At 54.3% G+C, this 14809-nt stretch overlaps 1 protein-coding gene across 1 annotated transcript in view; it reads left to right on the top strand.

Annotated features, from left to right (window-relative positions):
• Positions 1 to 1931: 1931 nt before the first annotated feature.
• Positions 1932 to 14809, top strand: part of LOC138735815 (rho GTPase-activating protein 39-like) — a 195361-nt gene continuing 182483 nt past the window's right edge. Inside the window, exon 1 of the mRNA XM_069884287.1 lies at positions 1932 to 2192. Within this exon, the coding sequence (XP_069740388.1) occupies positions 2182 to 2192 (11 nt within the window). The 5' untranslated portion in view covers positions 1932 to 2181. The remainder of the gene's footprint in view (positions 2193 to 14809) is intronic.

Below are 14809 nucleotides of genomic sequence, written 5' to 3'. Positions count from 1 at the left end.
GTGTTAATAAATATAACTGAGCAGAAAACAAAATATGCTGTTCATTTGACATTGGATGAATTAGTTAACAAATCAGCCAGAATTTATACTGGACAAAGGAAGAGGTTTGAGGTGGTGAATCTTCGTCTATTGAGGTGGTGACATTCCTTTTCACTGTTCAACATGAGCTTCCACAATGTCCTGGCAGAGTGAATTGTCTGACTCACATATACATCTAAACCTGTGTCTGCTCTGAACTCACACAAATGCACTCTAACCATGCTCACAGATTGTGTGAAAAATTATGGGGTTTTGGTAAAGGAGAATTAAGACCTCAGGTAGATTAGCTTTGACTTTTTTTAAAGATATTCAGCATGATAACTGTTCCTTCTGGCTCATGAGCCTGTGCCGCCCAAATACCCCAATAACCTACAACACCGGTATGTTTTGAAGGGGGGGAGGAAACTGAAGCGCTTGGAGGAATGGGGAGAATGTACAGACACCTTGCAGACAGCACCTGGCCCACTCCTGTTCGTCTTTATTCAGAGCCAAAATGTTGACTGATCATTTGATTATCTGTCTATCTTTTGGATTTATTGTTTCTTTTGAATTTAATTATGTGTACTATTGTCATTTATTTTACCTGTTCACTTGGACGCTGCCTGATCTGCGGAGTTTCTCCAGCAATTCTTTTTCTGGCTCAAGGTTCCAGCATTGCAGTTTTTGTGTTTCTCCTTGTTCCTTTATTTGTCTTCTTTGTCTGTCTTTCACATTTTGCCCCCTCTCTCTGTGACTGTGTGGCTCAGTACAACAACAATGCCGTCAACAAATTTGCCAATGATACCACCGAAGTGGGTTGCATAAAGGAAGGGGTTGAGTCAGCGTACAGGAGGGAGGTTGAAAACTTGTTGAATGAAGCACCAACAGCAACCTTGCACTCAATGTCACCTCAACCAAGGAGCTGATGGCGGACTTTAGGAAGGGAAAACTGGAGGTGTATGATCCAGTGATCATTGGGGGAATCGGAGGTGGAGAGGGTGAGCAAATTTAAATAATGGGAGTCATGATCTCAGAAGACAACACACAAACATCATGGTGAAGCAAACAAATCAGCGCCTCGACTTCCTCAGGTTTGGTATGAAGTCGAAATCTTTGGCAAACATCTGCAGATGTATCATGACTGATTGCATCACAGCCTCATAAAGGGGGGGGGGGGGGCAATACCTCTGAGTGGAAAGCCCTGCAAATGTAATGGTCACAGACCAGTACATCACCATTGAGAACATCTACAGGGAATTTAATGCAGACAAGTGTGAGGTGTTGCATTTTGGAAGGACAAACTAAGGTAGGACGTACACAGTAAATGAGGAGTGCAGAGGAACAAAGCAATCATAAAGCATCTCACTGAAAAGAGGTATCGGTGCCACAAGACTCCTCCACCAGGTTCAGGAACAGCTGCTACCCCTCCACCATCAGACTCCTTAGCAACACTCAATCAGGGACTCATTGCACGACTTTTGCACCTTGTTTTTTTTCCTCTCAGTATGTCAGTTTGTTTACATTTCTTTATTAATTTACACATGCACGTTGTGAGCAGTTTTTTTTTCCTCCCCCTACTAATCAGTGGTAATTCTGCCTCACGCACAGGAAGATGAACCGCCAGGTTGTCATTGCAATAAACCTGAAATTTGTTCAGTCGATGTTGATTCCAAGTCAGCTCATGAAATGTCTCCTTCCAATCCACCAATAACCTGTTTACACTGTGCACCGTTAGTTTTGCACTTCCAATCAGTGGTAATTCTGCAACCCACGGGCGTTGGGGGGGTTGGGGAGAAGAATTGGAGGGTTGCATATGATGTCATGTATGAATCTGAAGATAAAAGGCTGCTCGACCTGCTGAGTCTTCGCCACTTTCTCTGCTTTCCCCGTCCCCATCGCTCGCAGGACCTGTTGCGGGTCGGAGCAGCCCCGCTTTGCCCGAGTCTTCCGTGCCAGCAGAGGGGAGCAGTGACCGGGCTAACCTTGAGCGGGGCCGAGCTCCGCTCGCTTGCTCTTTGTGTCGCTTCCATTCCTGGGCCCCTCCCCGCGGCGGAGAGCGGCAGGTCGGTCGGGTTTCGCGTCCAGAGGCTGGGTGGAGGGAGGGTTGCACTCGGCGCTGCCGACAGACTCGCTGGTTGCGCTCGCTCGACATGTCATAGAAAAATGGCTGAGAGGTAAGAACTGGAAGCTTTAAGAAAAATCTCCTGTTGCAATTGATGGAAAGAAACTTTTTTTTAACTGAATTGTAAGTTTGCGAATGAACCCCCCCCACCCCCCGGGCTGGAGAATTAGATCGGGAGCTTTTTAATTTTAAACGAGAGTCGAAATAAACTCTCCCGACCAAAACTTGCGATTTAAAATTCTTCCAAAGTGCAATCGCCGATAGGGTTGAATTTCCAGCGACTGTGGGGACTCGTTTACCTGTATTAAGTGGCAGAGACTCCCTCCCCTTCCAGGTTATCTTATAAAGTCCGGCGACTAAAAGTTTTGATTGATATTCCCGGTTTTTTTTGGGGGGGGGAAATAAAAGGTATTCCAAATGTATCCATTCAGCCCCGGAAGTTGCAAAATGCGGATAATTGTTACACTTTTCTTTTGTCTCAATTAGCAACAGGAATCGGGTTAGTCCTTGGGTTTCCTTTAAACCTCGTGAACCCCGGATGATTTTCGATGAACAATGTTGACTTCGAACCGAATGTTCATGTTCAGTCAGCAAAAGAAATGCTTTCGAATGAAAACTCAAGCATTCGTGTCACCCCCCCCCATTTGCTTTCCCCACGCATTTTGGGAAATCGAATGGACTTGTGTTATCAGCTCCAAAAAGCTTGGAAGCCAAGCTCTGAAGCCAAACTCACTATATCGAGGGTCGAACAGCTTTTCATCTGTTACAGCCTGCGCTTGATTGACACCGGCTGGAGGTAACTTGTATCCTGGGGCAGAAAAAAAAGGAATGCTAATCGAGGAAAATTATTTAATAAAAGGCATTGAAATAAGTTTGTGGCAAGTTCAAGAAACTAATTTTTAATGAGTAATTCAGACTGATTCAATAAAAACCTGGTGTGTTTCTACATGCCAGTGATTGGTAGATCACTATTAAATTGCACACCTTCAAACTTGTACAAACCTGCCCAATGGCATTGCGTTGATGATATTACAAATATATTTTGTTAATAAGGTTCCAATCCCTGGTTTAATCCTTGGCTTCCTCGTGCATTAGTGTTTAAATGGAAAGCTGTGATTTAAAAAAAATATATTGTGTATCGGAGACTGCAGATGCTGGAACCTGAGGCAAAACCCTCTGCTGTTGGAACTTAGCAGGTCGAGCAGCATGAGTAGGAGGGGAAAACGTTTCAAGGCAAAACTCTTCATCGGGACAGATGAAGATGGGCTCAGAGGCAGTATAAAGAGGACGGAGGATGGGTTAAGGCAGGGGCCCCACACGGGATTGGTCAACCAGGTCTCTCGACCCCCACCACGTACGTGCGCTCGGCCTCTTTTCCCCCCTCCCCCCCCCCCCCCACATGAAGGTAGGCTCAAGAGGAATTGAGGTGCTTTTTATAGAATAGAATCTTACAGCAGGGAAACAGACCCAGGATGTCCTGGAAAACAAAGTACCCTTTTGGTTCAGTCCCACTTTACACAGTCCACACCATCAAACTCCACCTGTCTACAGAGTCATCCAAACGTTGCCAATGTTCCTGCCTCCTCCACTTAAAGCTGGCAGCTCGTTCCAAGTGGCCACCTTGTGTTCCTTCTAAATCCTAATGCTCCCTCCCTTCCCCATTTTACCTTGCTGTGGTGTCCTCTTATTTTAGATTCTCTTACCCTGGGAAACAATCTGTTACTATTCCACCTTATCTCTGCACCCCCACCCAAAGAACTCAATAAGATCCCCTTTCAACTTCCTGCACTCAAGGAAAACAGGCATATCTTTTCCAATCTTTCACATTAACTAGGTGGCGTGGTTAGCATAGCTGTCAGTGCAATGCTGTTACAGTGCCAGCTATCTGGACTGGGTTTCAAATTCTGCACTTTCTGTAAAGAGTCTGTATGTTCTCCCTGTGTTTGCGTGGGTTTTCCCTGGGAGCTCTGATTTCCTCCCACCGTTCAAAACATACTGGGGGTTGTAGGTTAATTGGGTGGCACAGACTCATGGGCTGAAATGGCCTGTTACCATGGCCTGTTAGTATGTCTAAATTTTTAAAAGTTAAATTTAACTTGACTTCCCTAATCCTGGCAGCAGGTTCGCAAATCTCTTCTATACCCTTTTCAACGTTATAATATCCTTACCGTAGCTATGCGACTAGAACTGCACTCATTGTTCCAAGAGTGGCCTCACCAGTGTCTTGTACAACTTCATCATGATGTCCCATCTTGGCATACAGATAAAGTAGGTGGGGAGGGCTGTGAGAAATCAGGAGTCTACCATTTTGAGCATAAATAATGTTGCTCTCAGAACCAACACAATGTTGTTAATCTGGAGGACAATGGGAGAAAATAAATGGTTTCTTGAACAGTGTTAGCCTGTGGGTGGGGTGAACTGTTCAACTTGAAAGCAGAAACTAAAAATAGAATGATGGATACCCATGAGTTAGCTAAAGCATGTTGCCAAATGGAGGGTTTTGGGTTACAGCTTTATGTAGCAAGAGAGTCGCTGAAACAATTATATTAAAAAAATGTTAAATTTAGACATGCAGCATGGTAACAAGCCCTTTCGGACCATGAGACCGTGCTGTCCAATTGACCTCCAACCCCCGGTATGTTTTGTCGTTGGGAGGAAACTGGAGCACCTGGACATGGGGAGAAGGTGAAAACTCCTTACAGGCAGAGCTAGATTCAAACCTGGGTCGCTGGTGCTGTACCGGTGTTGTGCTGCCCTCATATCCTCTGAATTGCAACAGAAAGCCGTTCTCTTTAAATTTGGAAGTGCACTTGTCATGAGAAGAATATTTGTAGTGTTATTCCAAAGTTTAAGGATGGTTTGTGATGTCGTCCATCTCTTTTAAGGGACGTTTAGTCAGGGAAGGTGGCATCTTACTGAACTTTCCTTGCAAAGATGGGAAAAATATGCTGAAAAGTGACATTCCTATAAACCAGGATTTATTTAACTTTAGACATTCAGCACGGTAACAGGCCCTTTCCCAGTAAATTTTGAACTGGAGTGCCCCCCACAACCGGGAAAACCCATGCAGACATAGGGAGAACATATAAACTCCTCGCAGACAGCACTGGATTTGAACCTGGATTGCTGACGCTGTAACAGCATGCACTAACACACCGCTTTATCCTGATATTCTTATGCATCTGCTGTCAGTGATCTTGTGAATAGTGTGAATAATGTGTGTTTGCAAAGTGCTGGTGAAGAATCTCAGCAGAGTTGCAGGGAATCCTGGAGGTGACCCATGATGGGCAGTGATACAGGCCACTGATGTAATTAGATGTTTAAAGTTGTACAGAACAGGTCCTTCATCTTAGCTCATCCATACCAACCCAGCCAGCATTCTGGGCTAGTCCTGTTTTCTTGTATAGGTTCCTTGTTCTTCCAAGCTCTTCCCATCCATAAATCTGTCCAGATGTCTTTTGAACTTTGCAAATGCAGCCTGCTTCTGCAGTTTCCTCTCAAACTTCAGGTACAAACTACCCTCTGAGAGGAAAAGGTGCCCCTCCGTTTCCTCTTAAATCTCTCCCCCCTCACCTTAAACATCTGCCTTCTTGTTCAAGGATTGTCTCTTCTGGAGGGAAAAAAGACTGTGAGCGTTCACTTTATCCATGCCCCTCATGATCTGTTCATGAAATGATCTCTGGTCTGACTGTCGTAAGATTTGAGATTCCTTTATTTTCATGTAATAAAGACAATGCAACATTGCATGGAATTTGCTTTCGTCTGCCCTAAGGCAGACAGATTCACCGTCGGCAGAAATTGCCTGAAGTGGCTCTTACAGTGGGGAAAGCAAGAAAAAGAATTCCTTCAGAGTCACTGAACGTCCGTGGATTCGCCTCCAGTGCTTCCGCAGCCACACAGAGTCCAGTCCAAACCATCAGATCCGAACATCCGACCCGATCAGGAAACTTTCGGTGCCCTCAGTACCCTCTTGCATCCTGGTTCCAATACCCGGTACCCCTTCAGCTAGTCTTGAGCCAGTCTCCAGCACTCTGCCGCCTGTTGTGAATCCTTTGACCGCAGTTGCCAAGAGCCCACCCACCTGCCTGTGTTCTTCAGCCACAGAACCCCTCACGTTCTGTCACCATGATCCCTGTCCTGTGGGTTGTCTCCTCTGCTTCTCTTTAAATGGGGGGGGGGGGTGTTTTCCCCGTTTTCTGGTGCCTTGCGCCAGTCCTCTGCTTCCCTGGAGTCTGCAACCCCTTGTGACTGCTACCGATCATAGTCGCTACCATTTTGGGCACAGACCCCGCGATTGCAGTATTTTAATATAAAACCATCATCGGCTCCATTAACGGGCTGTTTAAAACCTGTGCAGAACTTCCAAACCAGCGGCAGCGCTGTGCCCTGCTCTCCGCGGGTCCAAACCAGCGGCAGCGCTGTGCCCTGCTCTCCGCGGGTCCAAACCAGCGGCAGCGCTGTGCCCTGCTCTCCGCGGGTCCAAACCAGCGGCAGCGCTGTGCCCTGCTCTCCGCGGGTCCAAACCAGCGGCAGCGCTGTGCCCTGCTCTCCGCGGGTCCAAACCAGCGGCAGCGCTGTGCCCTGCTCTCCGCGGGTCCAAACCAGCGGCAGCGCTGTGCCCTGCTCTCCGCGGGTCCAAACCAGCGGCAGCGCTGTGCCCTGCTCTCCGCGGGTCCAAACCAGCGGCAGCGCTGTGCCCTGCTCTCCGCGGGTCCAAACCAGCGGCAGCGCTGTGCCCTGCTCTCCGCGGGTCCAAACCAGCGGCAGCGCTGTGCCCTGCTCTCCGCGGGTCCAAACCAGCGGCAGCGCTGTGCCCTGCTCTCCGCGGGTCCAAACCAGCGGCAGCGCTGTGCCCTGCTCTCCGCGGGTCCAAACCAGCGGCAGCGCTGTGCCCTGCTCTCCGCGGGTCCAAACCAGCGGCAGCGCTGTGCCCTGCTCTCCGCGGGTCCAAACCAGCGGCAGCGCTGTGCCCTGCTCTCCGCGGGTCCAAACCAGCGGCAGCGCTGTGCCCTGCTCTCCGCGGGTCCAAACCAGCGGCAGCGCTGTGCCCTGCTCTCCGCGGGTCCAAACCAGCGGCAGCGCTGTGCCCTGCTCTCCGCGGGTCCAAACCAGCGGCAGCGCTGTGCCCTGCTCTCCGCGGGTCCAAACCAGCGGCAGCGCTGTGCCCTGCTCTCCGCGGGTCCAAACCAGCGGCAGCGCTGTGCCCTGCTCTCCGCGGGTCCAAACCAGCGGCAGCGCTGTGCCCTGCTCTCCGCGGGTCCAAACCAGCGGCAGCGCTGTGCCCTGCTCTCCGCGGGTCCAAACCAGCGGCAGCGCTGTGCCCTGCTCTCCGCGGGTCCAAACCAGCGGCAGCGCTGTGCCCTGCTCTCCGCGGGTCCAAACCAGCGGCAGCGCTGTGCCCTGCTCTCCGCGGGTCCAAACCAGCGGCAGCGCTGTGCCCTGCTCTCCGCGGGTCCAAACCAGCGGCAGCGCTGTGCCCTGCTCTCCGCGGGTCCAAACCAGCGGCAGCGCTGTGCCCTGCTCTCCGCGGGTCCAAACCAGCGGCAGCGCTGTGCCCTGCTCTCCGCGGGTCCAAACCAGCGGCAGCGCTGTGCCCTGCTCTCCGCGGGTCCAAACCAGCGGCAGCGCTGTGCCCTGCTCTCCGCGGGTCCAAACCAGCGGCAGCGCTGTGCCCTGCTCTCCGCGGGTCCAAACCAGCGGCAGCGCTGTGCCCTGCTGTCCGCGGGTCCAAACCAGCGGCAGCGCTGTGCCCTGCTCTCCGCGGGTCCAAACCAGCGGCAGCGCTGTGCCCTGCTGTCCGCGGGTCCAAACCAGCGGCAGCGCTGTGCCCTGCTGTCCGCGGGTCCAAACCAGCGGCAGCGCTGTGCCCTGCTGTCCGCGGGTCCAAACCAGCGGCAGCGCTGTGCCCTGCTGTCCGCGGGTCCAAACCAGCGGCAGCGCTGTGCCCTGCTGTCCGCGGGTCCAAACCAGCGGCAGCGCTGTGCCCTGCTGTCCGCGGGTCCAAACCAGCGGCAGCGCTGTGCCCTGCTGTCCGCGGGTCCAAACCAGCGGCAGCGCTGTGCCCTGCTGTCCGCGGGTCCAAACCAGCGGCAGCGCTGTGCCCTGCTCTCCGCGGGTCCAAACCAGCGGCAGCGCTGTGCCCTGCTCTCCGCGGGTCCAAACCAGCGGCAGCGCTGTGCCCTGCTCTCCGCGGGTCCAAACCAGCGGCAGCGCTGTGCCCTGCTCTCCGCGGGTGCAAACCAGCGGCAGCGCTGTGCCCTGCTCTCCGCGGGTGCAAACCAGCGGCAGCGCTGTGCCCTGCTCTCCGCGGGTCCAAACCAGCGGCAGCGCTGTGCCCTGCTCTCCGCGGGTCCAAACCAGCGGCAGCGCTGTGCCCTGCTCTCCGCGGGTCCAAACCAGCGGCAGCGCTGTGCCCTGCTCTCCGCGGGTCCAAACCAGCGGCAGCGCTGTGCCCTGCTCTCCGCGGGTCCAAACCAGCGGCAGCGCTGTGCCCTGCTCTCCGCGGGTCCAAACCAGCGGCAGCGCTGTGCCCTGCTCTCCGCGGGTCCAAACCAGCGGCAGCGCTGTGCCCTGCTCTCCGCGGGTCCAAACCAGCGGCAGCGCTGTGCCCTGCTCTCCGCGGGTCCAAACCAGCGGCAGCGCTGTGCCCTGCTCTCCGCGGGTCCAAACCAGCGGCAGCGCTGTGCCCTGCTCTCCGCGGGTCCAAACCAGCGGCAGCGCTGTGCCCTGCTCTCCGCGGGTCCAAACCAGCGGCAGCGCTGTGCCCTGCTCTCCGCGGGTCCAAACCAGCGGCAGCGCTGTGCCCTGCTGTCCGCGGGTCCAAACCAGCGGCAGCGCTGTGCCCTGCTGTCCGCGGGTCCAAACCAGCGGCAGCGCTGTGCCCTGCTGTCCGCGGGTCCAAACCAGCGGCAGCGCTGTGCCCTGCTGTCCGCGGGTCCAAACCAGCGGCAGCGCTGTGCCCTGCTGTCCGCGGGTCCAAACCAGCGGCAGCGCTGTGCCCTGCTGTCCGCGGGTCCAAACCAGCGGCAGCGCTGTGCCCTGCTGTCCGCGGGTCCAAACCAGCGGCAGCGCTGTGCCCTGCTGTCCGCGGGTCCAAACCAGCGGCAGCGCTGTGCCCTGCTCTCCGCGGGTGCAAACCAGCGGCAGCGCTGTGCCCTGCTCTCCGCGGGTGCAAACCAGCGGCAGCGCTGTGCCCTGCTCTCCGCGGGTCCAAACCAGCGGCAGCGCTGTGCCCTGCTCTCCGCGGGTCCAAACCAGCGGCAGCGCTGTGCCCTGCTCTCCGCGGGTCCAAACCAGCGGCAGCGCTGTGCCCTGCTCTCCGCGGGTCCAAACCAGCGGCAGCGCTGTGCCCTGCTCTCCGCGGGTCCAAACCAGCGGCAGCGCTGTGCCCTGCTCTCCGCGGGTCCAAACCAGCGGCAGCGCTGTGCCCTGCTCTCCGCGGGTCCAAACCAGCGGCAGCGCTGTGCCCTGCTCTCCGCGGGTCCAAACCAGCGGCAGCGCTGTGCCCTGCTCTCCGCGGGTCCAAACCAGCGGCAGCGCTGTGCCCTGCTCTCCGCGGGTCCAAACCAGCGGCAGCGCTGTGCCCTGCTCTCCGCGGGTCCAAACCAGCGGCAGCGCTGTGCCCTGCTCTCCGCGGGTCCAAACCAGCGGCAGCGCTGTGCCCTGCTCTCCGCGGGTCCAAACCAGCGGCAGCGCTGTGCCCTGCTCTCCGCGGGTCCAAACCAGCGGCAGCGCTGTGCCCTGCTCTCCGCGGGTCCAAACCAGCGGCAGCGCTGTGCCCTGCTCTCCGCGGGTCCAAACCAGCGGCAGCGCTGTGCCCTGCTCTCCGCGGGTCCAAACCAGCGGCAGCGCTGTGCCCTGCTCTCCGCGGGTCCAAACCAGCGGCAGCGCTGTGCCCTGCTCTCCGCGGGTCCAAACCAGCGGCAGCGCTGTGCCCTGCTCTCCGCGGGTCCAAACCAGCGGCAGCGCTGTGCCCTGCTCTCCGCGGGTCCAAACCAGCGGCAGCGCTGTGCCCTGCTCTCCGCGGGTCCAAACCAGCGGCAGCGCTGTGCCCTGCTCTCCGCGGGTCCAAACCAGCGGCAGCGCTGTGCCCTGCTCTCCGCGGGTCCAAACCAGCGGCAGCGCTGTGCCCTGCTCTCCGCGGGTCCAAACCAGCGGCAGCGCTGTGCCCTGCTCTCCGCGGGTCCAAACCAGCGGCAGCGCTGTGCCCTGCTCTCCGCGGGTCCAAACCAGCGGCAGCGCTGTGCCCTGCTCTCCGCGGGTCCAAACCAGCGGCAGCGCTGTGCCCTGCTCTCCGCGGGTCCAAACCAGCGGCAGCGCTGTGCCCTGCTCTCCGCGGGTCCAAACCAGCGGCAGCGCTGTGCCCTGCTCTCCGCGGGTCCAAACCAGCGGCAGCGCTGTGCCCTGCTCTCCGCGGGTCCAAACCAGCGGCAGCGCTGTGCCCTGCTCTCCGCGGGTCCAAACCAGCGGCAGCGCTGTGCCCTGCTCTCCGCGGGTCCAAACCAGCGGCAGCGCTGTGCCCTGCTCTCCGCGGGTCCAAACCAGCGGCAGCGCTGTGCCCTGCTCTCCGCGGGTCCAAACCAGCGGCAGCGCTGTGCCCTGCTCTCCGCGGGTCCAAACCAGCGGCAGCGCTGTGCCCTGCTCTCCGCGGGTCCAAACCAGCGGCAGCGCTGTGCCCTGCTCTCCGCGGGTCCAAACCAGCGGCAGCGCTGTGCCCTGCTCTCCGCGGGTCCAAACCAGCGGCAGCGCTGTGCCCTGCTCTCCGCGGGTCCAAACCAGCGGCAGCGCTGTGCCCTGCTCTCCGCGGGTCCAAACCAGCGGCAGCGCTGTGCCCTGCTCTCCGCGGGTCCAAACCAGCGGCAGCGCTGTGCCCTGCTCTCCGCGGGTCCAAACCAGCGGCAGCGCTGTGCCCTGCTCTCCGCGGGTCCAAACCAGCGGCAGCGCTGTGCCCTGCTCTCCGCGGGTCCAAACCAGCGGCAGCGCTGTGCCCTGCTCTCCGCGGGTCCAAACCAGCGGCAGCGCTGTGCCCTGCTCTCCGCGGGTCCAAACCAGCGGCAGCGCTGTGCCCTGCTCTCCGCGGGTCCAAACCAGCGGCAGCGCTGTGCCCTGCTCTCCGCGGGTCCAAACCAGCGGCAGCGCTGTGCCCTGCTCTCCGCGGGTCCAAACCAGCGGCAGCGCTGTGCCCTGCTCTCCGCGGGTCCAAACCAGCGGCAGCGCTGTGCCCTGCTCTCCGCGGGTCCAAACCAGCGGCAGCGCTGTGCCCTGCTCTCCGCGGGTCCAAACCAGCGGCAGCGCTGTGCCCTGCTCTCCGCGGGTCCAAACCAGCGGCAGTGCTGCACAAGGGGAGTAAGATGGGTTCTCTCCTGCTAAAAATTATCATTACCTGTCACTTGTGTGGCTTATGAACACAATTGGTTCAGTCCAACCTCGTGTGCATCAAGGATATGAAGGTCTGTAACCCTGTGGTCAAGGGAGAGCAGCAAAGTGAGCAAGTTCCTTGTAAGAAATTGCTACTTTTTGAAAAGGCATGTTGAAAGCATTGGCACTTTTTCAATGTGTAGGTTTGTTTGGACATTCTAGATTTTGGGCACGGGGTCACAACAACAGGCAGTTTTCCAGGTAGGCCTAACATTGAAGTACTTGAGATGGCAGAGGCCGACAGCATCGAGTCCACGCTGCTGAAGATCCAGCTGCGCTGGGTGGGTCACGTCTCCAGAATGGAGGACCATCGCCTTCCCAAGATCGTGTTATATGGCGAGCTCTCCACTGGCCACCGTGACAGAGGTGCACCAAAGAAGAGATAGAAGGACTGCCTAAAGAAATCTCGGTGCCTGCCACATTGACCACCGCCAGTGGGCTGATATCGCCTCAAACTGTGCATCTTGGCGCCTCACAGTTCGGCGGGCAGCAACCTCCTTTGAAGAAGACCGCAGAGCCCACCTCACTGACAAAAGACAAAGGAGGAAAAACCCAACCCCAACCAACCAATTTTACCCTGCAACCGCTGCAAACGTGTCTGCCTGTCCCGCATCGGACTTGTCAGCCACAAATGAGCCTGCAGCTGACGTGGACATTTACCCCCTCCATAAATCTTCGGCCGCGAAGCCAAACCAAAGAATTAGAAGAGTTAATTTCTGATACGGCTAGTTCAGAATCAAAAATCTCCAAGAGTATTGAGAACAATAAAATATAGTTAAGGTATTGAACAGGAGTCTCAGCTATGGGTCCATTGAGATGAATTCAATCTCCCTCTGTGTTAACTGAAGAATGTATGTTCGATTGATTCCATGCATCCAGAACAAAAAGCTGGTATCAGGCCATGAAACTAGCAGATTGTTTTTGCACCCACCTGGTTGACCATGGGCTGGTAGAGAAGGAGATGGCTGCCTATGTGCACATGGGTCTAGAATCGATTGCAGATCCACGGCAGGAAGGGTGCCATGAAGGCGGAGTCAATTCATTGACCTTCTCATCCTGGGAATAAATAATGATTTTGCTGGAGCCGAGGTTTGTGTGTTATCCAAAGAAGGTTCCCTTTGCAGGGGAAGAAATGCATTCCCCTTCAAGGTGTGACCCAGAAGGATTTCGCATCTCAGAGAAAGTTGGCGATTGTCTCACCACTTGAACAGTCAGAAGCTGATGGGGAACCCCAGCTTCCACTTTTTGTGGGCAGTTCAGATTCCCGGGGAATGGTGCCATCGAGAAGTTGAACTCTCGTCTTTTCTGTACATCTGAATGGCTGGTTAAATTTGGATCCTTAAGGCTGCAGAATACAAATGCCAGTTTTCATTGATCTGTACCTCTCAAAGGGAGGCAAATTAGGTTGAGAAGACAAATGCAGGAAGCGGGTTAAAATCTGGCAGTCTCTCAAAATTAGACTTGCTCAAGTGTCTTAAGTGGCTTAAGACTGCTTTTCAGCATGTTACTTTGAGTGATATATACTGTTATTAGTGAACATGGGAATAACCTGACCACAGATAAAGCTGCAAGCAGAATGTTTTTGCCTGTCTAGACTTTAGTGTATGCCCTCTTCTTGGTTTGAGTGTGGCTTTGCAGTCTTGGCAACTTTTGTAAAAATACACTGAAATGTTGGAGGGAGCTCAGCTGGTCTCGCAGCGCAGTGTCCAGAGGAGGTAAAGCTGTATCACCGATGTTCCTGGAGCAGCCTTCAAGGTGCGACACTGGCTGAGTTCCTCCACCATCTATTTCTGTGCTGCAGTCTGCAGACTTTAGGATTTCACTCTCAGCAACTTCCGTGCGTGTTGACACAGGACGTGCCGGTTCATGCTGTTTGGCTCAGGAGGGCATTGTTGCTCATCCACAATCCGGCTCTGCACGAAGTACAGCTCTCGCTTGGCCAGCTGAATGTGTCGCCGCCCAACAGAACAAGGCCAGCTTTTGGCAAGGATGAGGAACAGAATCATCTGTACATTGAAAGGCTTCAGCAGCTGTACTTTCTGCTGGGCATTTCAACACATTCCCATGCACCATGGGTGTCCTTTCGAAATAAATTGTCTTTTTTGTAATTGGTAAAATCAGTGGATATGTGGGCAGCTCAAGGTTAGTGTTTTATATGATCACCTCCATTAGCTGGTCTTTATTTTGTACACAAAGATCTAAATTCCTTCAACTGATTATTTGGTTTTCCTGATATTTAAGCTGCTGCCCTTTACAGCTATTTCTGAATTTAGACTGAATATTGCATTGTTTGTTGTAAGTGCAGTGCTTTACTTATCTCGCAGGAAATTGAATTAATACAAGTTTTTGTATTTGACCAGCGAAGGCTGTTGATTGGACAAACTGATGTCCCCTCTTGCAAGGAAGGCCTGTTGGCGTCAGAGTCAGTGGTAGTATTTTTTTTGTTTGGAGATTGAATTTAGGAATTTGCACTCAGTGGCACTTTGATTTTTGTGTTTCTTTTCCTTCAGGTTAGATTTCCTGAACTGGGTGGGGAAGGCTTGTCGGTTAGGTTTGCCTTTCCTTACTTCAGTTCATAAACTGGCAATGCTGCAGTCGCTTTTGCCAAGGCAGAATATCCCTAGATGCTTCATTAGTTTAGAGTTTCAACCCAGTAACAGGCTCTTCTGGCCCACAAGCCCATGCTGCCTAGCTACACTTGCTGACCAATTAAAATTCTAACATGGGAAGAATCTGGAGCATCTGAGGAAACCCATGAGGTCGTGTGGAGAACGCACAAACTCCTGCCTACCTTCTTGCTTGTACTTTGATGAAGGGCTCAAGCACAAAATATTGTTTATGTATCTTTACTATATAAAGTACACTGTTTGAGCTGCTGAGTTTCTCCAGCATTGTTGTAGTGGTATGTTTTGTCCTTGTACATTATTCCCTACCTGTGCTGTTGTATGTATGAGACTGGCCCGCCCACTAGTGACTCATCTCCGATGTCTCCTCCCCTTATGACTTGGCCATAAAGGTCGGCCTCCCTCCCCCCTTCTGGAATTCCTGTACCTGGATCCAGGCCAGCCAAAGTCTTGTTTTTATTAAAGCCAATCACTCCCCTGCTCGAGACTTTGTGGTTATTGATAGAGCCTCTCAATTGTGTTTTTTACTTCATTTACAATGGCTGCAAACTTTTGTGTTTTACTTTCATTGGTTAAGCTCTCTAGTCCCAGTGAGGATCTTTCCTGCACACTTCCCAGCTTCATGAAG

This window comes from Narcine bancroftii, chromosome 6 (assembly GCF_036971445.1).
Source record: "Narcine bancroftii isolate sNarBan1 chromosome 6, sNarBan1.hap1, whole genome shotgun sequence".
NCBI classification, from domain to species: Eukaryota; Metazoa; Chordata; class Chondrichthyes; order Torpediniformes; family Narcinidae; genus Narcine; species Narcine bancroftii.
Note: the sequence above shows the minus strand (reverse complement) of the source record. Positions and strands in the feature narration are given on the sequence as shown.